A 25,483-nucleotide genomic window follows, 5' to 3' on the forward strand; every position below is an offset into this window, starting at 1 on the left:
GAATATATTTGCTTCTTTGTTATTCATTATATTATACATTATATAAGCAATTTTAGAATGATGTTATGATAGATAGTTTGTTTGGGAAAATTGATTTGTATAATCTGATTATAGTACTTATGAAGTTATGAAATACAGTAAATTTTAGAATGATGAGAAATAGGTGAATATCACGTTTCTTTATTTATACTGAGCCATTTGTTCTTTATTTATTAGAAACATGACTAGAGTCGATAGTAAGGATAGCCAATATAAACTACCATAAAAAAATGATACAAACTCTTAAATGAACCTGGTTCACACTAACAACGGGATCAGCCTATCAGAAAGCTCGGCCTCAACGACAGTCTCGACAAACTTCCTTAAGGATCTGGTGTTGAATTCATGACTGGCAACTTGTCTTTTGAAACTTCCACATCTCACCATCAACATTGAATATACCATCCCCTAAGAGGTCTTTCAGAATGCACTTAAAGACAGGGTCCTTTTGGTAAATTGACAATGTTCTTTCGTCCAAACGGACGCTGAACAACAAATGTAGAGGTTGGAGAGTTGACTACTAGACTTATGAGCCATTGAAATCTTTGATCCTTCTTTAACTTCAAGACGGTGATCAAATGGCCAATCAAAGGGTAAGCTTTTGGGAACTGGATGGTTGTAGTTTGGCATGTGTTCGTTGTTTGGGTAGAAAAATACTTCTTGATGAAGAACAAGAGGAGCAACGGAAATATTACCAAAAATGAAGTCAACAACTTGCCAAGCTCAAACATGATTTGTTATATTAGGCAATTTCTAAGTAGTTTGTTGCTATTTAAGTAATTTGGCAACAAATATGAAGGAGAAAATATAAATTTAAGAGGAAAGATGGTATATGGAAGTCCTCTTTTTTGATGCATATATATTGCACGAAGTATCTTTGGCAATCTGTTATTTAAGTAACTTAAACCTTCTAACATGCGTCATGGGTACAACCTTACAAAAAAAAAAAAAAAAAAAAAAAAAATTGGTAGTTTAATTCTACATAGCTTGCTGGCAGAGTCAGAAGATGAGGAAGGTTGGTAGGAAATGCTTGGTCGTTTGGGTATTGCCACGGTGAGGGAACAGGGGCAGAGCAGGGTTGCTTGCTGCTGTTGTAGTGAGGCAATGCGCCTGCTTGGTGTTTTGATTGCGCGTGAAGCTAGGAGGTGAGTGACCATGTGCTCGTGTTGATGTGACGTGGAGACACCAAGGTCAAGGGTTCGAACCCCATTGTAAGCATAAACATGAGCCTTTGACCTTGTGAGGACACTAGAATGATCACCTACACCTGAAATAAAAAGAGGGGAACTTGAACTTAAATAAACTACAGTATAAAAACAAAAATGAAAATAATAAGTACTTAATTAGTACTTTGTAGTTGATTGCAGTTGCCTTTTAAGTCGTCGAATCACTAAATCAACCATGAACCACCCAAGTAACATTATTATTCCTTCATAAAAGTTATCTTCATAATAATCTCTTCGTATTTGCTCTTAACTATAGGTTATAGGTTGTTATTTTATATTATATCTGATGAAGTTTGAGTCATATATGAAGCAGCTTTTGATACAACCACATACTAGTTGGATAAAATTTTTGTTTAATTGCTTTGTATTGGTTGTTTAACCAGCAAGAGTACGTTTTGAGTGCTAATTCATAGGATTGAATATTATAGAGGTACTTGTGAGTTGTGACTGAAATTGATTACATGTTTAGTTGTCTCAATAAGAAATTTTTATAATCTCATTTTGTTCTCCGTTTTATACGTTAAATATTTTATACGCTAATCTTTTTATGCCATGACATAATGACATATGCTAATATTTTAAATTTGTAACATTTCATACTGTCCTTTCTTCAATTCTTACAGGAAAACCACCTTGCATTTCCGAAGTCAAGTGAGGAACAAAGACAGGCTCAAAACCTTCTTCCACTGCCGGAACCACCCGAAACCTCTCCAATATACAAGACACCACCCTCTTCATTTGCAAAAGTGCCATCTCCTTCCCCAGACAAACCCGAGGCCCAGCTTGAAATACTGGATACGAATATGGATCCTTTGTCACAAACTTCCACTTCCCTTTCCCAGAATTGTCTGCATCCTCCGCTTCCAGCCAACGTTCAGGCTTGTATTCAGCCCAATTAGGGCCCCATATGCTTTCCATTCTCCCCATAACATAAGGGATGTAACCCACCCACATTCCCTTTTTCACGGGTGTGCCATCCGGCAACAAGTCATTGGCGGCCGCCTCCTTCACGTCTACAGGCACTGGTGGGTAGAGCCTCATGCTCTCACATACTGCAGCATTAGTGTAAACCATCTCTTTTACTTGATCAAAAACAGAAACATGCTCTGTCTTGTTTTTATGTTTTCCCCTGCCTTTGCTGATCTCTCTTAGGATCTCATCTTCTACGTGTTTATTCTTGTGGAGCAGCCAGAAAAGCCATGTTAAAGCGGCTGATGTGGTGTCTCGGCCAGCAAGGATAAAACTGATAACGATGTCAGTTACAAATTTCTCGTCAGAGTGGCCTGATTTAAGAAATCTTGACAGTAAGTCATCTGATTCTGCTGAGCATAATTCCTGTGAATTCTGGAACATTTTCTGTTCTTTCTGTCTTGCAATGGAATTTGCAAAACCTCGAATTTCAACTACTGCTTCTTTTAGCCTTTTCTCTGAACCAATATTAAGAAACCTACGGATTTTCCACAGGATTGATGAAAGTGATTTGGCTCTCGCACTACTAATCATCGCAGCATCCTCAAAAGCAACAGCAAATTTAGCCTGTGGTAAAGCAGGTGACAGATATTCTGGATCATAACCAAAAGCAATCTTGCAAATATTGTCAAACGCAAACCTTTTTAGTATGTCTGCAGATCAAGGACAGTCTGATTCCTAGCAGCCTCCTGTAGGATTGGGATTAACCAACAATAAAGCTCGGTATCAACAACCGTCTCTACGAAATTTCGTGGCGATTTGGTGTTGAACTCTTAGCTAGCAATCTGTCTTTGAAACTTCCACATCTCACCATCAACATTGAATATGCCATTCCCTAAAAGGCTCGGTATCAACAACCGTCTCTACGAAATTTCGTGGCGATTTGGTGTTGAACTCATAGCTAGCAATCTGTCTTTGAGACTTCCACATCTCACCATCAACATTGAATATGCCATTCCCTAAAAGGTCCTTCAGAATGGACTTCTGATAAGGCCCCTTTTGGTAAATGGGAAACTGAGTCTTGAGCATGTGTTCCACGTTGGCCGGGTTGCTAGTTTCGATGTTCCACCATCCGAAAGGGTGGTTCATAACGATGGTCCCAGTCGGGGAGTTGAGTAGAAGGGATGAGAACCATTGGAACCTCTCATCCTTGTGTTGATAAATGGCAAGCAAGTGACCGATAATAGGGTAAGATTTTGGGAATGTGGTGGTAGTAGATTGACAAGTTTTTCGTGTTTTGGAAGGAGAAAAACTTGTTGATTATGAGTATAAGTAGCAATGGGAGGATTAGCCATAATGAAGGAAGAGGTGATTTGCTTAGCTCAAACATGGTTGTGGAGGATATTTTATGAGATAAATTAAGTTTAGTAAGGTAATGTATATTTAAATATAATTTGAGAGAAACTTAGTTGACTAGTATTTGTTCATATAATTTGTAGCAAATTAATAAATTAATAAAATAAAATGCCACTTCACGTCCCAATCTAGGCTTTGAAATATCAAAACCTTTGGTATATATTGTTGACAAGAAAAACACAAATTTTGATTTTGCAAGTGAGAATACATATAAGTTTGGTCATTCATAATTACAGTGAGACAATATTACATTGTCCTATGATAATGAAATTTTAATCTATTGTCTCAATTATGTTAGTGTGAGACCGATTTTTTCAAAATCAGAGTAATTAATTTTACATATCTAATAATTTTACGAATAGTGTAATTTATAAATTTAACGATGCAGGTTGCAAACTTGCACATATATATATACTAGCTTAATTTTCGTGCAATACACGGATTTACCATATTTTATAAAAATTTACAACAATTTATAAATCAATAATTTTCTTACAAATTATTCTCCTCTAAAAAAATATGATAAAGTTCCATATTTTTAAAAATTTTCTAAATAAATATTTTAAATTGTACCCGCACGACCGTATGATATACAATATGAATATCTTTTTAATAATATATTTGCTTATTTTTCTATTAGTACTTGTTAAAAGACTTATTGATTTGGGACAGAAATATTGCATTACATTGAAATTATTTTTCTTAATATAAAAGATGTGGAAGAATTGAAATAGGAAGAAAAAGATATATTGAATAAAATATTTCCTTAAAAAAAAAAAAAATAATAACATAATTTTTTAAGAGGGAAAATTTTTAACCAAATGCTGACACATGTCACTTTTTATTTGCTTTTAGTATATAGTTATAGATTTGTAAAATCTTATAAACAATTTGGAGTGAATAAAATAAGATTTCAATGATTACCTAAACAGTGGAAAAATAAAGACTTTTACTTGTGGTTCTAATCAAGTCAAGTAAAGAAAAAAGAAACAATGACGGATTACTGCTTTCCAAGAAGCACCCATGAAGATATGAGAAACTAGACTCCAATGTTACTTCAGAGTTCAAACTTGGCTACATTTGTCTACTTGATACATTGTATATTTGTATGTAATACTCCATATATAAGTATGAAACATGCGCAGTATTACAGAAACTATGTTGCACGAGAACATCGAGAAGTAAGAAATGGAAAAATAAAAATGATGGAGCACAATATCCGAAGCACCAAAGTTTCCTAGTATATTATGTCTCCATACTACATGACCTGCAACTTTGTGCTGTTCTGAAACAACCACTGCTTTGCCCCTTATTACCGTATTTTGTGACACAACTTTGATTACAGTAATTTAGTAGCAAAAGAAAAATGCAAGTCATGACGATATATGCATAGCATGACACTATTAGCTAAGTAAGACACCAAGTATACTTTGTAGCTGGGAAAAAAATGGTATTCCTAAGCTGTGAGGATTACAAGAAAACCAAATCAATGGGGTCAAAATTTACATAGGCAGATACAATCAGGTGCATGTTGGCCGATTGGATTCAGCCTCAAAACAATTGAAAACATATCAAAGAGATGCACACTAGTATACAGTCTGATAATTCTGTTCTGAGAATATCCACAAGATATGCCGCTGCTGCTGCTTCAATGACATTAATCGAATGTATACACACCTCAGACAAAAAATGAGGATGCAAAAGACTAGCACAGGTTTTGGCAGACTTTGTTGATCATTTTCATCAAAGTATTGAGCTGATACCTTAATGAGAACTTTCTTTACGCAATCATCTCAGCATCTAAGCAGCTGCTGAAAGTAAGCATGGCCTCTCCTCAAAATCACTCCCAACAAGCTGATGCTTTCAATTTCTTTGTCCACCTGTTTCCAGCACGAATCTGTTTACAGAAAAAACTGAAGGTCAAATAACAAGATCACTCATTTGGTCCAATATAGGGGTGTAAATGTTGTGTACAGAGTACAAACTATTGGATTCATACTACCAACATCAAAACACAGTAGCAAAGTAAGAACTTCAGTAATCTAGATTGAGAAACTCAAATCTGTATATATTCATAAACATACACATATATGTGGACGTCAACTAACTTGGTTAAAGTTTAAGGGTAGAACCAAGACCCGTGATCGAATCTCATCTACATCATTTGCCCTATGTGGCTCTCTCTACACCAATAAATAAATAAACATACACAAATATGTATATAATATCTCCATTAAACTTCATCATATTAACATTGGTAATAAACTATGCATTTGCTGAATTTTGCTCAAAACCCTATCTAATTTTGTTAGCCAACTAAGTATCTCAAACTACTTTTTAAGAAACTCATGAATTAGATAGTCAGCATAAGTGGTTTAGCCATTTTCATAATAAGGTTGTTCCAGAGTCTGAAAACATCTATGAAATCAACCTATACTGCAATATATAAAAAGAGACACAAAGACAACACTAATGAAGCAAGAAAGGTTCCAGGAATAAATTTACCCAGCAGGGTTCCAGATATTGTACGACATATAAGGATGTGCAGTGTGATAATATCTTCAATTCTACGAACTCTTAACTTCAGTGCTTTCAAAGTAGGAGCCTTGTGCATCCTCTGCAAACAAAATTTCCTAAATCATTTCAGGAAAATCTTCTGGATACTTTATTCTAAAATAGTCAAGCTCTGCCTCCAATTCTTGTATTTCTTTCTCCTTTTCAGCAATCATTTCATTAGCCTTTTCCAGTGCATCCACATCATACTCTGCTTGCTCTTCCATCATCCTCAGATATTGAAGAGCCTCCATGTTAAGAGCAGCCTTCTCCTCTTGCAACTTAGTTATCATAGCCATAGCTTGATTCGCAGCAATTGCAGATGCATTTCTCTCTTCATCTAGCTCCTTGTGCAAATTTTTTATGCATTTCTTATCATATTCAACCTGTCGTCTCAACTTGTCAACAAGACTTTCACCTTCAATTTCACTTACACTTTCTTCTAGTGATTCAAGGGACTGAGACCTCTCCATACCTGGAGATTTTGGAGGCATCAGAGTATCATTGGAACTAGGATTTTGAATCATCCGTGGTTCATCAAAGTGACCATTCACTGGAGGGCATATATTGCTTGATGATGAATCTGTTTGGGTGTCTGATACTTTTGAAACAGATGGTTTCTCAGCTGATTCATTACCATTACAAGTGCTACTGCCAATTTCTTCTGATAAAAGGTTTGAAGCTTTAACGTCCTTAATAATAATAGGAGCAAGGTCTCTTGCACCAATGACAGAATTGTTATTAGGCACAAATGCAGCATCCTTCCTTGACGAAAGAGTTGAGGTGCTATTCAAATCAATAGATTCCCAATGGTTGATGGCAGAGGTAAGTCCCGTGTCACCCATTTCCTTAGTTTCGATACCTGGAAGTACTTTATAAAAATTAACAAACAATATTCAAGAAATTAGGGGTTTGGATAAACAGCACAAACCTATAAACCAGATGAAATTGCAACAGTTAAACAAGCTAAACCAAAAAGAATTAGGTACAGGCATTATGGACTTACAATTCTCTTTTGATAATCTAGCTGGCAGTTGCACATTTTCAGATGACAAAGCAGTTTTGTGAGAAATAAAATCTGTATAACCAGAAGCATCAAGCGTATTTGAGAGAGAAACTCTGTCACCTTCATCTGCTGATATAGCTGGTAAATCCTTTGGAGCACTGGATGATAAAGGAATATCATCCAATGACACAAGCTCAGGTGCTAAAGGACTTGCTTTTTTTATAAGTTGTTGCCAGTTTAGCTCTCCAAGGCCCTTCCTTAAATCACCATTAGAAATAAACCTCGGAGTGGTCGTTTCACCTTTTTCAGGCTCAAGATGTGAAAACATTAAATTGCTAGTGGCAGGAGTTGATTTCTGACGTTGCACTGCTGGGAAAACATCAGCATACTGACTCTTCGGAGTAAACTTGGAGCCCTGTCGTGATAGAAATTCATTAATTTTCCGGTTCCGAGGCACATTGATCAGATCATCATCATCAGAAAATGGGAAATCCGAGTCAGAGTCTGAACTGATCTTCACTTCAGTATACCCAACATGAGACAAGGAATCATGATCTTTACTTCCTAGGACAAGAGGCTTAGTTGGCAACGAAAACCTATCCCTTCTATTCTTCAAGCCCTGTTGACTGTTTAGGCATCTATGTCCAGGTGATTTTGGTGGAGGAATCTCAGGATTAGAAACAAGTGCTGAAGGTAATTTCGACTGAACCATCTTCTGCACATTTGGTCTAGATCTCCATGGCTTTGAACAACATGAGCAGAACTTTGTGGTCAAAGAACCAGAATTAATATCCAAATTTACTAATGGTTTCTGAATACATTCTGATCCCAACTTACCTACCAAAATTTTGTATGCTTCTTCCCTTGAGTCATTCTTTGCAAACGAAAACAGACATTCTTCACACATTCCATGAACATCAACAAGTTTACCATGGTTATGACAAGAAACCAAAGATGATATTTCTGACTTATGATTATTACAAAGCAGATTTACATAAAAGTCCGGATTTTCTTTTCCTAAAATATGATCAAGCCTGGAACACAATATGCAAGGCAATTGTAGTTCACAATATTGAGCAAACTTTTTTAGGAAATACAAAAATGCTGCATCAAGTAACAAGAGAAACAGCAACAACCACTCGCACGCAGCTGATTTTAACACGCGGGCGAATCCGTGTACATTGCTATCCACTTTAATTGGGAAGGATCCTTTTACAGCCATATAATTTGAATTACAAGGGTTTCCTACAATGAACCAATGACTTCAATTGGGAAAACCAAATGACAATCCAGCTTATGTAAACAACCTGCACTCCAACGTTCCGAAATCGATAATGATGATCCCATCCCAAAATCAGACCCTAAAACCACCAAAAATGCCACAGTTCATAATCTATAAACCAGTTCTCAAAAGCCAACATAATCATCATCATCAAAATTCAGCTAAATTAACACAAATAGTCAATCAACTAACCAAATAAATAACTCTCATGACAAACACCCAAATAATATAAATCCCACCTCAATCACAAATTCACCCATCAAAACAAGAAATTAACAAAAACCCAATTATTCCCAAGTACTAAAAGTCAATATAACATTGCCCAATTTCTCAAACATTCCAAAAACAATATACCCATTACATAATTTCCAATTTCAAATGAAACCCAGATGATACTATCAAGAAAATTCCTAAATAGTAAGTGATTTACTTCTCAAAATGCAAACAAATTTCAGACATCAAAGGTAGAAAAGGTAAGAAACCCTGCTAACTTAGAAATAAAAATGCAATAAAATTTCGATAAAAGCTAAGATATTTGGAAAGAGAAGAAACCAGAAAGAAGAGGAGAGAGAAAAAGAGAGTACCTTGATTGAATGGAGGTAGAAGATGGATCAAAGGTGAAGAACGAAAAAGAAGGAAGAAGAGGGAAGGAGAATAAAAATGGAAGGTTTTGAAGATTAAAAATGAAGAAATTTGTTGGTGGGGTGGAATGACAAAGACATCCTTTGGGCTGTGAGAAATCGACTGACCGTTAAACCTCAACCAACACCAAAACTGTTGGCCCAAATATAAGATAAAATAAAATCTACTTGTACTTGTATTTGCTTGGTTATTAATTTTTGTAATGTCCATATTTTTAATACAAATAAAAATTGTTTGGTTTTTAATACTTTCCTTAATTCATACTTCGAGTAATAATGAGACTCATGATCTATGATACTGCATTAAATTTAATTGTATTCGGGTACTGACTGTCATAAAACGCAATAATATAGATAAGATTCGATATTTAATTTAAATGAGCATTCATTAAGAATTTTCTGGCTTACTTACCTAGTACTGATATACAAAGTATTAATTTTGATTGTTGATTACATGTAATAATTGATTATACATAGTCACTGTGTCAAAAAAAAAAAAAATTATATACGGTCATAATGATAAAAAAAAATTCAATCCTAATCTTAAACATTTTTACATGTCTCATAGCATAGAAAGGAAATCTTCCATCTTCATTTTTATTATTGCATTGATATATTTCTTTCAACCAAAAAATCAACCAAACTTTCTAAATAATTGAAATTTGAGGTGTTTTTTTCCTAATTTTTTAAGGGAAAGGGGGTGATATTTGCATAAGATTATCAAGAACATGGCTAGGATTAGGTCACCCAAATGGATGATATAATTAGAATTGGACAAGGTTTAACTTTTCTTTGGACTGTACCTTGTCTTTGTCACATGGCTATCTCTATATATAAATGCATGTATAAAGTAAACACTAAACCTAACTCTCTTCTCAAATTGCTAACTTGATTTATTCCCCAAATTTAATATTTTTTTAATAGATAGATAAAGGTCCCCAATTGTTTTTATTAATACAACTATAGTACCATACCCCATGATTCTACCCATATCTCTCCATATGCCATGAATGAGAACTTTATATAGTACCATTAGTTTAGGCGTGGCACGTTTTAGTTCATTATATATTTACAATAACCGAATTAGATGTTGAAAATTAATGCTTACATTACTCCATTTGCAAAATAAATAATTATATAATTATAAATGTTGAGGAAGCAATCATGGCTAGGAAGCTTAGGAATGCTTTAAAGTATAATTACCATGTTATCAAAACCATATAAATGATATAATCCTCCAGCTTCTAATTTCGTACCAATCAATGATACAGCAAGTGTATATGTAGACTTGTATTAAGTTAAACTTTAATTAATTCAAATTAAAAATAAGCCTAACTTTTTTACCTCTCTTCCAATATTAAGTGATAACCGGTTGTATGGGTTATTAACTGGTTAATATGCTATGTATCAAAACATTACTAGTGAGGTATTTTAAAAGTTTAATTAATCTAATCACTTTAAAGTAAATAAAAAAGTCTAAGAATCTATTATTTTTATTATCAAGGAAAAAAAAAAATCAACCAACCCCATTCCCCAAACTGTAGGACCACCAGCCACCTCCACCCCAACCCATGCCGTCGAACACCCAGCCCCCTCCCCTTATCCACATTGCCCCCACTTTAGCCAATATGAACCCAGGCCACCAGGGTCTCCCACACTCAGGCCAATAACCTAATTTTTTAACAAAATTATTTATTGTAATTAGAATTTTTTTTTTATACTCATATTAAGTTAATTTTGCAACTAATTTGTTAAATTATTTTGCTAACTAATTAAGTTAATTTTGATTTAGTTGATCGGTTAATTATTATATAAGTCAATTGATGACTTGTTTGACAGGTCACAGGTAACAATACTCATTTATGAAAAATTAACATCATATTAGACTTATTTTTAATTACTTAAAGTTGACATCACGTGAAATGAAAAATGTAAATATGTTAAATCCATTATTATGATTATTAGTTGGCTAGCTAGTAGCACCAAAGTTTTCCTTGTACTATGTACTACTTAGAGACAACTTTGTGGTGATAGAAACAACTAGTACTTATTTGCACCTTAACACTATACGTATTTTATGACACGACTTTGATTACAGAGCTTTAATTGGCAGCAACAAAACATGCAAGTCATGAGATGATATATGCATAACATGACACCATGAGCAGCATAAGACAACAAGTATATTTTGCACTTGCAAAACAATGGTATGGTATATTGGTATTCCTAAGATTTTGAGGATTACAAGAAAACCAAATCAACTTAGTCAAAAATTACATAGGCAGATACATATGCATGCAATCAGGTGCATGTTGGCCGATCGGATTCAGCCTCAAAACAATTGAAATCTTGTATCAAAATAAAGGGCAGCGTACAACCGCACACAAGTAGTACATGCGTATATAGTCTGATCACTCGGTTTTTGAGAATATCCGATCATCATTACAGCCGCTGTTTCATTGACAACAAGCAACTAAGCAAGTATATAGTCTGATCTGATCACTCGATAGGTGTCTTGCAATACCCTCTTAATTTGCTACACTTTCTGCATTTGAATTATTTGATTTTCTCAGCTTTCTGCAGGGTTTATTTCAACGCACTTGCCATGAAATGCCTCTTTGCAAACAACACAATTCACCCAAAAATCTTTAGGATTTTCGCACGCTCCACGTAATTTCCTTTCATTCTCAACCACGTTGCTTAGCTTGTAGATGCCTCAGCGTAGAGTGCAAGAGCCATTTGTAGCTTAGAGACGTCACTGCAAGTAAGTTAAAAAATAGAACAATCAATTTGATTGAGTCGACATATAATACGAAAGACATAAATTAAAAATTAGTCACTCGTATTTAATCGATCAATAAACACATATTTGCAAAATAATAAACAAACAAAACTGATCAACAAAAACGGAAAAGTGAAAGAAATAACTAGAATAATTACTTGAAGTCAAATTAAAGGAAATACAATACTCTCAAAATTCAAAAACAGGGTCGTGCATGTGACTGACGCGTATACATGATAGATGCATTTTCCAAAACCCCTAAATCCTTTAATTTCTATACTGGATTCTTCATTTGTATGACCCTTGATGAAATCATCTGTGTCTCATCCTAACATTAGAACAATATGAGAGATTTGTTTGTACGCTGTCAAACCACTATAATCAGATTCTTCCACAATCTTCAGCTACCAAAACTCCCCCATATCGCATGATACAATACTTAATTGACCAATCCAATTCATCCCCGGTATTACACTCAAAGTCGTTTACGAGCATTCTAAAAATAAATTAAAATAAGTCGGGAAAAAAAAACAATCAACTTATGAATTATCAAAAACACACATCTTCTTCGATTTCTTTACTTTTTATTGAAATCACATTCAGCCATTATTCCTTGCTTTTGAATTTTGATTAGTGTTTTCCATTTTTACAGAAATTGCGAGCTCAGAAAAAGCAATACAAGTGACATATTTAGCATTTTTATGAGTGCGTTCAACCAAATTGTATAATTATTTATATATTAACAAATTACATAAAATTATATTTATATATACATTATATAGACATTGCTTTCGCTTTTCTCGTCTCTTATAAATAGACCCGAGGCTATGTTTGTACGAACACCTTTTAGATTTAAATACCTAGTTTTAGCTTAGAATTAGGAGGTTTTTAGCTTAGAGAATTAGTTGAAAATTAGATCTTATTTTTAGCTATTCAGTATAGAGTTTTTATAAATTAGTTGAACAGTAAAGAGTGGCAAGAATTGAAACATATTACAAAAATTCAATAAGAATCTATCATAAAAATTTGAACAAATATATGTCATAAACTCATACCATACAAAATAATAATAATAAATAAAAAAAAAAAAAATTCATTTCTATCAAAGAAAATTTTATTGATAAAAACACCCATAATAGGAAGTTAGAAGTAACCTTAATTGCATTGTTTACAAAGCTCGTCGGAATCCTCGGTGAGTGCTTTAAAGAGCAATTCTCTTCGTCGGAGAAAGTTATCGAATACGATAGCTACTTCATCAGTGATTGGGAAAATTAGAAAGAATGTAAATGATTTTATGTGTGAAAAGTTAAAAATATGGGTATGAGAAAGAAAAACAAGAATATGGGTATGAAAAAATAAAATAAAATAAAATGCTACAAAAACAGAGTAAAGTTGATTATAGAAATTTCTTTTTTTCAGAGCACTTGTTCTTATTACTCGTACTTATATGTAATTTGTTTTCAAAAACAAAAATTTGTAGAAACGTCATAAATAGAACATAGCTAGAAGTAGGCTCAGCGGCGATGATTATATGAAATACAAGTATGACTGTTATTCTGATACGGCAAATTAAAGAGAATTGATACCAAATCTTCACCCCTTTTAAGCATAAGCCTCATTTTTAAGAAATAAGTCATTAAGTCTTATAACCCAACTTTTAAGGTTATATAAACCATCACTTCACCTTATAAAAAAAATATTCAGTAAAAATAATTTCAGTTCTGTAAAATTAATTTCAGTTCAGTAAAAATAATTTCAGTTTAGTAAAATAATTGTTTAGCATTATCAATCAACAAGCCTCAAAACCTTTTCTCATGGGAAGTCACAAATAAATTATCTTTACGACAATGATCCGAGGATGTGTTGCGGTCTTGAAGAATTCTTCTAGTTCAGCATCATGTTTAGCACTAATTGGACTATTTTTCAAAAGTCCATTATTTATGATTGTCACTTTATCTAAGCAATGCCGCCAACATCTAACTGGAAGATAGTCACAATAACCACACTTCTCTAGTGTATTGTCGTCCTCTTTGTACTCAAACTAATCACAAATCATTGAAACAATACTATTATCAGATATTTAAGCTAAAACAGCAAGATATAAGCAAAGAAATTAAACATATGTACGAACTAGCTCATACTCAAACTTGTAAATGTCATTCATCAGCCATAACTATATATATTGTTCCGGTTAAAACAATAGGACCTTAGATAGGCCCTTTTCTGGGGTTGAAGACTGAACTCGGTCCAAGTTATGACTGGGCCGAGGATTTCCTGCACAGTAAACACACGTAAAATTGACCTCGGGGGTTGTGCCAAAGAAGGCCCCTCTGATGCCGGAGTCAATACAGTGTCAGAGAGAGAAAGTTATGCAAGAGAATTAATTGCTTGAGGCTTAATGTGGATGAATGTAAGAAGAGACAATTGAAGACTTTTATATCTTTGCTTAATAGATGAACTGGGCCTTAAAGTCAAGTGGGCTTGTCACGCTGATTGGGCCTGACTGACTTGGCATGCTTGAGAGAGTTAAACCTTAATTAGTGAACACTAGACCCTAGTGTAGGGTCTACTACCTACACCCCCATGCAAAACGGTACCGTTTTACCCTTCCTCCCACTAACTCCTCACTTCCCATATATTATCCACTTGCAAGTTGCTACAGTAACCATCTATACCCCATACACTACACTAAAAAAAAATGAACCACCATTCAAATTCTCTCTCTTCATTCTTTGCATTTTATTTCCCCATTTTCTTTCTCATCAAAATCTTCAATATTTGCTAATAAATTTCAGTAAAAAATTATAATTCTCTATAATAGTCTAGCATAATGTCTAATATATGAGACAAATTTACACAATCGCTGGAAAAAAATACCAAAGCAAAGTCAAAAATCGAAATTGTGAGTGTTTTTGTTGATTTTTGAAATGAAAACACAAGTATAATGTCCTAGTTTTTTTTTTATTGGTTTTTGTTGCAATTGTGTTTTCATGAAAATAAAAGAAACATCCAGCTTGAAAATGTATCAACGTAAGTATGATGATATAATTTTATTTTTTTTTTATAAAAAAAATGGGGAAAAAAGTAAATTTGTGGTGTGTTATTAGTTTATAAAATTGCTGGACTCAAAATTTTTTTAAAAAAAGAGTATAATTGTCACAAATTTCAAGATAATTTAATCTATTTCATATGAGTATAGATTTGTAAATTTAGTTCGTAGTGGAAAGTTCTATTTTTTATGAATGTTCATTTTTAATTTGGTAAATGTTCATTTATATATTAGTACGATGTTATTCACATGTTAATAGATTATTAATATAATTAATATTCATTTATATATTAGCACATGATCATTCACATATTAATGTTCGTTCTTTTTATATTTTGAAGTGGAAACTTCTTTGATAAATGACTAAATGTTCATTTTTAATTGATAAATGTTCAATCACATAATATTATATGATCAATTGCATATTAAGATACATTTATTAGAATTTTGATATATGATAAACATATATTTATACTACTAATTAAAGCACCAATTATATCATGAAGTAGTTAATTTTACAAATTTAATAAGGAATTTCAATAAGAGTGTGTGCTATATTGTAGTTGTCATGGAAATGATTCTTACATACAATTACAATAAGGAGTGTGTGCTACCTTCAAAAAATTTCAATAACAAGTACAAAAATTATAAATTTTATACATTTTTCATCAATGATAATGCTCCTTAATTAAATGTTCAATTATAAATAATTGTATGTTCATTTACAACTATTAAATAAATATGTTCAGTTTTGAAATACTTCAATTAAATAAATATGTTCATTTTTATAATATTATATGTTCAATTATAAATAATTGCATGTTCATTTACAACCATTAAATAAATATGTTCATTTTGGAAATATTATACGTTCAATTATATAATTGTATGTTCATTTACAACTATTAAATAAATATGTTCATTTTAAAAATATTATATGTTCAATTATAAAATTATACGAGTATACTGTTTATAAAAAAATTTAAAAAATATACAATTCTCATTAAAATAAGAAGCAAGTTTTATCAATGGTGATTTGAGCTTCTTTATATTTTCCCTGTTTCTTAATCCTTTGCACTTTCCCCCTCTAACCCACTCAACTAATTAAGCCACAATAATCATTGTTGCCTCATTACCACACGACCACTATTGTCTCGTTGTCGCCACTATCACCGCTGTCACATAAAACCATCATCTCGCCACCACCGCTGCCATAACAACTGTAATTTGTTTGTAATTGCTTCGATTAGACTTGCAATTTGCTTATTGAGTTGATTTCTTGTGATTTATTAATTGTTTTTTTTTTTGTTTTTTGAAACAAAGGATCACCAATTGCTTTATTATAATTGATACCATGGAAATCTCTTCACACTCTTTGTTTTATACGAGTACAATAATTTTTACATGGAATTGAAACTCAAAATATTGAATTAACTTGCAATGGTATATAACAAAAGAGGGAAAAAAAAGTAAACATAAAAAAGAACAAAAATGACGTGACTTGGGGAGGGGGTGTAGGTAACAAAGCTACACCAGGGTGTAGTGTAAAATTTTCAGTTAAACCTTGCTTTTAGGCTTTGTAATTAAAACACTTAAACAGGCCCAATTAAAGTTATTTGGACCCAAACACACATATATATATAAGTGGATTCAAACTAACGTATTTTAGTGTTCATACCTCAAACTTCTTTGATGCATCGAGACCGAAGTTTATAGTAATCGTCTATGGACCACATGCAGAAAGCCAAAATAGACCATCAACAACTTGATTGATATTGGTGTGTCTCTTACAAAACTGCACAACATAGTTGAGTTTCTGGTCCTTGACAGCAAGGGGAGGTTTGTACAATAGATAAACAATAACAAGTATTACAAGTACAGCTGAAAATTCTACAATGTCATTCTTTAAAAACGACACCACAATTTGCTGACGTGGCAAAATCTGATTGGCCTGTATTTTGTATTTTTATTTTCATTTTGAATTATTTTTAATGTCCATAATGCATTAAAATTGTATTTTTTTTGTATTCTTTTTTAATACATGTATTTTTTTTAAAAAAAAATACATAATTATAAATTATGAAAATCTATTTTTATAATATAAATAAATTTTTGAATTTATAATTATAATTAGAATTCATAAAATTAAAATCGTTCATCATTGTTCATCAATCATGTCATAGATTAGCCCCCCGTCCCCAAATTCAATGTTAGTTGTTGATAAATTCGCAAATCCCAACTAAAGTCGTGATAAAATTTCGAAAACAAATTGTGTTTTTGTATTTTGTTTTTTGCAGTTTTTGATTTTAGGTTTTTGTTCATAAAAAAAAATCTCAACAGCAATCTCATTTATCAGTATTTGCAAAGGACGAATTCCGCTTTAAATGGTTCGACAATATGATTTATGTGGACTCAAATTGTGCAATTTTGTCAAAGAACAAGGAGTATCAAGCTTGTAGAAGATGAAGTGGTCGCATTCTTTTTTTGTTTGCAACCCCTGTTTGATCTGACAAATGTAATAAAGTTTTTTCGAACTTGTTTGTTGGTTAGGTAATGACTTAAACTATCTTTGGTCATTACATAGGAAAACAGTGTTTTTTATATTCTGGTATTAACCTTATTATATTATGGACGTGACAAAATATTAAATTATGATCTATATACTTTCTCACTCTATAATATAATATACTTATATATTGTTAGAAAATTAATATTGTTCATAAGTATTTGCAAAGAAAGAATTCCTCTTTCAATGGTGAATACTGAATAAAAGCTAATCAGGAATATCCCAAAATTATAGCCACTAATTTATATGCCCAAGATTTTAAAAATATTTTTTCCAAAATATAATAAGATAATGATCCCATAAATATTTTTTGCTAAAATGATATGATAAAAATTCAAAAAATATTTTTTCCAAATTATAATAAGATAATGATCCCATAAATATTTTTTGCTAAAATGATACCATAAATCATTTTTCTGTTATACGATTAACGTAAAATTGTGATTACCTAACGCAATTGTTAGGTAATTCATATGAATGTCTTGAGAACGAGCAGATTCCAATTAAAACATAAAACTTAATATTTTAAATTAATGACCAAAACTAATACTGATGAATGCCTTACACACAAGCAAATTTCAACTACAAAATTAAAACTAAAATTTTAAGGTAATGATCTAATTAACTCAATACAGGTAATAACCTAACCACAAACATATTACAAAAAACTCGATTCTGGATCAAACAGTGTGAAAAAAAAAAAAAAAAAAACTCGAACTCTAAATCGAAGAGCAAACCCTCGTTATCCATTGATCGTTAAAAAAATTGAAAGATCTGCATTTTACATCATCATAATACACGCTCCTAAGGCTTTTTTCATTCTCAAAACTATCAAATAACGTGATTTTTACATTAATCAAAATTATCAATCGAACCCTAAAACGAAATTTGTAAATGAATTTGGACGGAATTTTGGTTGGAATTTTGGTCTGCGTTGTGAATAGATTATACAAGTTTATGGGAGTGATTAATTACTATCATGAATGAAGAACAATGAAGAATTTTTTATCTTCGAAATTTTAATTAAAATTTAGTTTTCGAAAATGATTTTAATAAGACATAATTACGTATTCTTTAAAAAAATACATGTATTTACAATTATACATTCATTTATAGTACATTTGACTTTTAAAAATAAATAAAAAATGGACCAATTATAACATGACACATTATCATGTTATGGTGTCATTTTTTGAAAAATGACACGGTAGAAACATCGCAAGTACAACACATGGTTTCATTACACAGTACATCTTTGACCGTTAATATCTTTAATTACTAATACAAAATTTCAATATGGGGAGAGCAAAAAGAAATAGGAATAGTAAAATATGAGAAGAAGATTTTAAAAAAGATAACTAACCCCGTAAAAATTTACTTTCAATCTTCTCAAGACATTAAACATGCCCAGAAACTTAACTAGCTTCTCGTACTCAAGAGCATTATGGGTGTAGTTGTACCCTTGCAACCAAATATTAGCCATTGTTGAAGCACGACTAGCATCATTTATCACAAAAGATGGGGTAGGAAGAGATCGATAAACATACCAAAACTTGATATTCCTCTAACCCATTAATAGATAGATCAATAGCATCAAGAGATGTACTTGATATTCTAACACGCTTAATACTATGACAACCATTCAAGGTGAGTTGCTTTAGCTTGGAGAGAGTATCAATACTAATGTGATTCAACCATTCATCCGTTATTCTAGCATTACAGACAATCCTTGCACTTTTTAAGCTCTTGCTAACTGCAAGATTGCGAATAATGCAAGATCCAATTGATTCAGTAGTCTATCCACCAAGACCATGTAACGTGTATAGATTCTCAAGATTAGGGGCATCAATCTGAATCATCTTGAAATAATTATATCGATCGTATATATAGTGAGTGACAAGTCTTTTGAGAGACAAGGCGTTAGTGTGTCAAATTCACCAATGCAATCGACCATGCTCAATGATTCTATCAGACGATAATTGAGTAAATTGACACGTTTTCAATACAAAATCCTTAGGGTAGACCAAGTGGTTTCGAGGCAAGAATTGAGTATACATCCCCTTAACTTCAACGAGGAAACCATCTGTAGTATACTCGATCATAACCAAGAGAAAAGTCAATCTTCTTGACTTGGAATTCGACGAAATTGGTTCAATAGGGAAATTGTTGATTCAGGGAGCGAGATTGTCACCACTTCTAAAATTGAATCTAGGAATATGAAGTAAGAGGTGTTTCAGCATAATGTTATTATTATGAACACGGCGTCTTTTAAAGATGTGATGATCGATGAAAGTGAGAATATGTTCATGGGAATTTCTAAATTAGGATGTGTTTGAAGAATTGTTTATTGAGCTTTAACCAAGGGAGGTTGCAGCAGCCTCTTTGGTGGGAAGGTAGTACAATATTTGGTGCTTGAGATCTTGTGGTAGTTTCAATATCCGGTCTATCTTCCGCTCGTCTTACTCTCTCCTCCATTATCCTACAATTAGAGTTTCTATATTATCAATCATGATTCATGAATTAACATAACTTCCGATCATGAATTTTAAATTACTGAAATAATGTATAATTTCAAAATATCAATCTATATCGATTATGTATAATGTATAATAATGTTATATACTTATATAACATGAAATAATCTTCCTATCTACATAATAATGTACAATTTTCCATGTGTTCCTATTCCTTTATAGGAGTACAAATTTGTCTATATTGAGTTTCTCATATAGTTTTCGGATATTACATTAAATCTACCTTGTACAAATGACTGTTCAACTGATGATGACGCCTGCCTCTCGCTATTCAACCTACATGCGGCCCAAATATACATAATTAGTCTTAAAAAAATTTAAGTGGAGGTTCATTGTAATAATAATTCATCTAAAAAAAAATACATAGTATTATCTATACTATCCCGTAATAGTAAGAGGAAGCCTCTATTGGTTTTTTGATAAACTGTTTATGTTTATCTAAGGGGTAAAATCATAATATCAGAAGCAAAATCGTTACATAAATAGTGATTTTGCTTCAATAATTAGCGTTTTTTGGTGTATATTGCAGTTTTAGTGCAACACCCATAAACAGTAAATATCCTAAGCACTTATTTACAGTATTGTCACTAGATAAACAGTACTATTGTTGTTTATCATAAGGATTAATTTATGTTTCCCCATTATTTAATACTCCTCAAAGTCATGTTCTCTTCACCTTAATTTTGCTGAACTGTAATTAATTTTACTAAAATTAAATTATTATTGCTAAAATTAAATTATTTTTACTAAAATGAATTGAAATTAATTATTTTAAGATGAAGAGAACCGGGCCTAACAAGAATATCTATGACAAATCTAGAATACTACCTTCCCCTTTGTATATATGGACGGCCTATTTTTACACCTTTTTTTTTTTTTTTCCTTTGGGTGGTCTTTTCTTGCTTTTAATGTGTTCTAATGAATCTTTATGTTTAAATTTTTTGTTAAAGCCATACTTTGGTCTAATGTATCTTTACGGTTTTTTTTTTTTTTTTTTGCTATACACTAAAAAAACAAAAACAAAGAGACAGGAAATAAACATACCAGCTAACATCAAGGACACGTAAAACTTTGAACAACTCTCCATTCTTTTTTCTAAACTTTTCCTCTAGCAAAGGACATCCTCTAACATGTAAATACTTCAAGTTGTTGAGAGATTGCATAACATCTTGTGAAGGAAGACACTTCAACTTCGGCAATGAAACAAGCATCAACCTTTCAAGAGATGTCAGTTTCCCTAGCCAATCCGGTAACGTTTCGAGGCATTCGAACTCGGTTATTTCCAGGGTTTGCAGTGCCTCTAAATGCTGAAGTTGTACAGGAAGTGTTTCCCTACCATCGTACAAATAATTTCTACATCCCAAATCCAATATCCGAAGCGATTCGCAAAGGGGACTATCTTTCACCAAGTCTATAGGTAACAATTCATCAGTGTACAATTTGTTTAAACAGGGGAGACTAGACAACCCTGCTAGCTCTAACTTGTACTTTCTTCTTCCATGACATGATGTAATGCCTAGTGCACGAAGCCGAGTTAATGGCGATAGGTTCGGGAGATTTTCAATGTTACAACCATCTAGCATCAGTACTTCTAGCAGTCTGCAGCATTGGAACCCATGTTTTGGAAATGTAACAGTTAACAAGTAACACTGTTTTATTGACAACAATCTTAGTGACCTAAGGTTTTCGACATTGAGATTTCCCTCCGCGTATGTAAAATGATTCAATCTTAGTGAGACGAGGTTGTATAGTGGTGATCCTCCTAAGCCTTTCATCTCCATCAACCATCTAGGGAGTCTTGTACCGCCGTAAAATCCAACCTCAAGCTTAGACAAACTCTCATGAGGCTGCAGGGCTTCTAGGATTATTTCATTATTCATATTGTATGGTTGGTCTCGAATTCTAGACCATTTTAGGATTAACCTATCAACATTTAACTTGCTTCCCAAATTTAGACCTCGAGCCTCATCTAAACAATGTATACATTCTAAACCTTGGATGCTCAATGTACCCTTAAGGTTAAACAATGGACCTAGCTCACTTAATCTACCACCCCAATCTTCTCTTAAATCGATTATCGGTATAGTTTGCAAAGCAGTTAAATGACACAAGCCTAAGGGTATACCAATTTCTTGGTATTTACTAGCACAAATGTGCCTCAAATTTACCAAACTACTAACTTCTTTGGAAAGAATTGGAAAGTGTTTTCTTCCATATACCTTACCAATCGATAACACTCTCAATGTTTGCAAATGGTAAATTTTGGTGATCACTTTCGGAAGTATCCCAAACTCGTTCCCTGAGATATCTAGGTACCTTAAATGTTTTAAGCAACCAACCGACTCTGGCAACTCCTTTAGTCCTAGATTACACAAACATAACACCCTTAAGTTCATAGAATGCGCCAAGAATTTTAAACTTATGTAGACCCTTAGATAAAATGACCGTGGATTGTAATAGTATGTACGAAATTTCTTACAAAATGTAGCCGTGATCTCTCCTTCAAAGAGTGTAGTCGATTGGTGTCGAAGCCCACTTGAAGTATCATTGATCTTTATCTTCTCTTCTAGATTCAAAAACTTCGAGTCACTTGAAACAACGCGTGCCAGAGACAATACAAGATCATGTATCTTGAACGTCTCCACATTTCCTAGTTCATCCAATTCAGCTTCTTGAAAAAAAGAACTATTCAACAAAATGTTCAAATATTTTTCCCCTGTTAACTCCATTTTATCACATGGTTGCAAGAAGCCTTGCGCCATCCACAATTGAATTAACTTATCCTTTTCAATGACTTCGTCTTCCCCAAAAATGGCACAATAGGAAAAACATTTTCTCAAAGCCGTATTTGGCAAGTAAATGAAACTTAATTTTAAGGAAGGCAAAATACCATATTGATCTTCTTTCTCCCATACATCACTTTTCTCAATTTCTTTCCATGCCTTTATATTTTGCTCCCTTAACAAGTCTCCAAGTGCTCTTATGGCTAGAGGAACGCCGCCACATTTCTTTATCATCCTCCTTGCTATCACGTATGCCTCATCACCGGCGCCCACTTGATTGTCACCACTCATCCTCGCCATGAATAAAGACCAACTATCATCTTCATTCAACCCTTGTAGCTTATAAATATAAGCCTTTTGTATGACGTTTTCACCATGGTTGTCACAACTATATGTGTCCATCTTCGCCACCACATTTTTGCCTCGCGAGGTCACTAAAAGGCTAGTACCTTTGGATCCACCAATTTCTTGCAAAGCACATCTAAATGGTTCCCAATCAAATGTATCCCACACATCATCTAGTACGAGTAAGTACCTCTTCCCATTGAGCTTGTCTCGAAGCTTATTTACTATGGCTTGACTTTCCGACAAATTTGAAGCCTCTCCGTAAAGACTTTCAACCATTTTCTTCAAAATATCTGATTGATTAAAGCTATGAGAGACCACAAGCCAAATAACATGAGAATTGAAGCATTCCATCACTTCTTGTGCCTTAGCAACTCGTTTGCTCAATGCCGTCTTTCCTAAGCCTATCATGAACATATAGAAGGTATAAGTGTTCAAGTATTTATTTTTCTTACCAAAAGTTGAAAATATAGAAACACTAGCTTCTTAGAATGTGATGATCATCTTTAAGCCCTTTTACTTATTTCTTATTATCAACAAAATGATTAGAATGATTTATTCGTGTGTCAATTAAACCCCTATTTATAGTGGATAACATATACTTCCTCCGTTCTTTTTACTTGACCCGCTTTGACTTTTACACTATTCACCACCCCTCATTTGACCGTCTTTTGTGAGTAATAGGTAAGGAAAAACATATTCATATGGGATCTTTTTGAATTTATCTCAATAAGTACTATCATAATATATAACTTTTATAATTTTTACTTATGGAGAATAAAAGCTATTGATCGTTAAAGTTTTGCATTGACAAGCGTGAGAAAAGAAACAGGTCAAGTAAAAAAGAACAGAGAAAGTAACAAATAACCAAAATTAGCAAAAATATTCCTAATTCCATTTTATATGCATTTTGTAGAAAAACATTCACTATCTTGAATTGATTACTCTATTCGATCTTGCTTGTTTGACCAATGCCTAGACCGATTAAGATCGATGACAATTAATTCGGCATTTGATACTAACAAGTTTTTAAGGAAATAGCTGTGATATGTAACATGGTAAGGTAATCTTTGGAACATAAAGAAACAAAGTGATCAAATGTTCTATTTTGAATCAAAGAAAACAGAACATTTGATCACTTTGTATAAATCTTGGGGTAATAAACTTACCAGCCAAGCCCACAATTCCAACAACGTTGAAATCTGTCGCGGTGTTTCTAGGGTCACATAACAACCTAACAAGCCGAGTTATGTCCTCATATCTTCCTACAAGAAACCGATCATCAACCCACTGTCGCCGGTTTTGTTGTGTCCTGTTTTCAACCTCATCACCATGACTTCTTGACATGCTATTATGAGCACTAGCTACTTTTATTGGTTTAAGTCCAATAACCTTAGCATCACTATATATCTTAGCTATCAATTTCCTCAACTTCCTCACTCTACGCGCCATATGATAGCGCGAAAATGAAGAAGTAACTCCATCTTTGAGCTTGTCTCTAGCCTTTCTATTCCTGTCTCTACGCTTCAAAGCATCATACGAACACTCGTCGAGTAAATCATCTGCCTCGTAGGCTGCATTGGCTACCTTGTTGAGCCAATCATGTACTAGGTTATTGTTGTTGTAGGTTTGAAAGGAAGCACCCTCTAATAATAAACTTAGTGTAGTAAACTGACTTTGTAGCTCCTTTAACTCTTTCGTGTAATCCCATCCTAGCTTGATTTCGTCGGCGATACGTGACAATAGTAGTGCAAGCATTCCATGAGTTTCTGATGCTATTAGTCCACCTACTGCATTTTCCATAACTCCACTCATTTTGCCCCTTCAACAACTCTTCCAAGTTCATTTGTGATCGATCACCAAGCTGTCGGTTTCACAATCGCTAATCACGGGTTCTTGTAGCATCAAAGGGGAAGATTAAGGATTTGAGTTGTGGTGAGAAATTGAAAATGGTGTGAAGGGAACAAGCAAAGGGAGGCAATCAACTAGTGAGGGAGACTTTTGGAGTTTAGTCTGTTGAATAATATTATTTGAATATTGTGATTTGTGAATAATTAGATCATTAGTGGTTGAAATCAAAATTGGGTGCTTGATATTATAAAGTATTATTCTCAAATGTTGACTTTATGGCTTACATTGATTTATTGAATGGTTTACACAATATCATCCACACAGAGCTAAGTGGTTAAGTACATATCAGTAATCAAAACAATTATACGCAATATAAGGATCTTGCTAACAAGCGCCTTCAATAGTCTAAACTATTTGATAAAAATTTAAAGTATTTCTTCAAATAAACTCCGTATTAATTTTGGAATGCATGACAAAATTACGTATCAATTTGTGTAATTA

The 25,483-nt window shown here is 33.1% G+C and overlaps 2 protein-coding genes and 1 pseudogene across 4 annotated transcripts; all 3 read right to left on the reverse strand.

Annotated features, from left to right (window-relative positions):
* Positions 1-1,638: 1,638 nt before the first annotated feature.
* LOC110734132 lies at positions 1,639-3,645 on the reverse strand (annotated as a pseudogene).
* Positions 3,646-4,755: 1,110 nt separating this feature from the next.
* On the reverse strand, positions 4,756-9,184 carry LOC110734393 (myosin-binding protein 1-like). Of its 3 annotated transcripts, none has more exons than XM_021914531.1 (4): positions 9,016-9,184; positions 7,150-8,510; positions 6,096-7,005; positions 4,756-5,487 (listed from the first exon to the last, which is right to left on the reverse strand). In XM_021914531.1, the coding sequence occupies exons 2-3, from the start codon at positions 8,369-8,371 to the stop codon at positions 6,224-6,226; spliced, it is 2,004 nt and encodes a 667-aa protein (XP_021770223.1). In that variant the 5' UTR covers positions 8,372-8,510; positions 9,016-9,184; the 3' UTR covers positions 4,756-5,487; positions 6,096-6,223. The 3 variants fall into 3 exon arrangements, with proteins under 3 accessions (XP_021770223.1, XP_021770221.1, XP_021770222.1); XM_021914529.1 differs by having other exon boundaries at positions 4,757-5,487; positions 6,096-7,014; positions 9,016-9,183; XM_021914530.1 differs by lacking the exon at positions 9,016-9,184 and having other exon boundaries at positions 4,757-5,487; positions 6,096-7,014; positions 7,150-8,982.
* Positions 9,185-19,811: 10,627 nt separating this feature from the next.
* Positions 19,812-25,227, reverse strand: LOC110734394 (putative disease resistance protein RGA3). The gene is made up of 3 exons (XM_021914532.1): positions 24,301-25,227; positions 21,048-23,535; positions 19,812-20,279 (listed from the first exon to the last, which is right to left on the reverse strand). The coding sequence occupies exons 1-3, from the start codon at positions 24,944-24,946 to the stop codon at positions 20,180-20,182; spliced, it is 3,234 nt and encodes a 1,077-aa protein (XP_021770224.1). The 5' UTR covers positions 24,947-25,227; the 3' UTR covers positions 19,812-20,179.
* Positions 25,228-25,483: the final 256 nt, after the last annotated feature.

The sequence above is a fragment of the Chenopodium quinoa genome, unplaced genomic scaffold, assembly GCF_001683475.1.
Source record: "Chenopodium quinoa cultivar QQ74 unplaced genomic scaffold, ASM168347v1, whole genome shotgun sequence".
Classification (NCBI taxonomy): domain Eukaryota; kingdom Viridiplantae; phylum Streptophyta; class Magnoliopsida; order Caryophyllales; family Amaranthaceae; genus Chenopodium; species Chenopodium quinoa.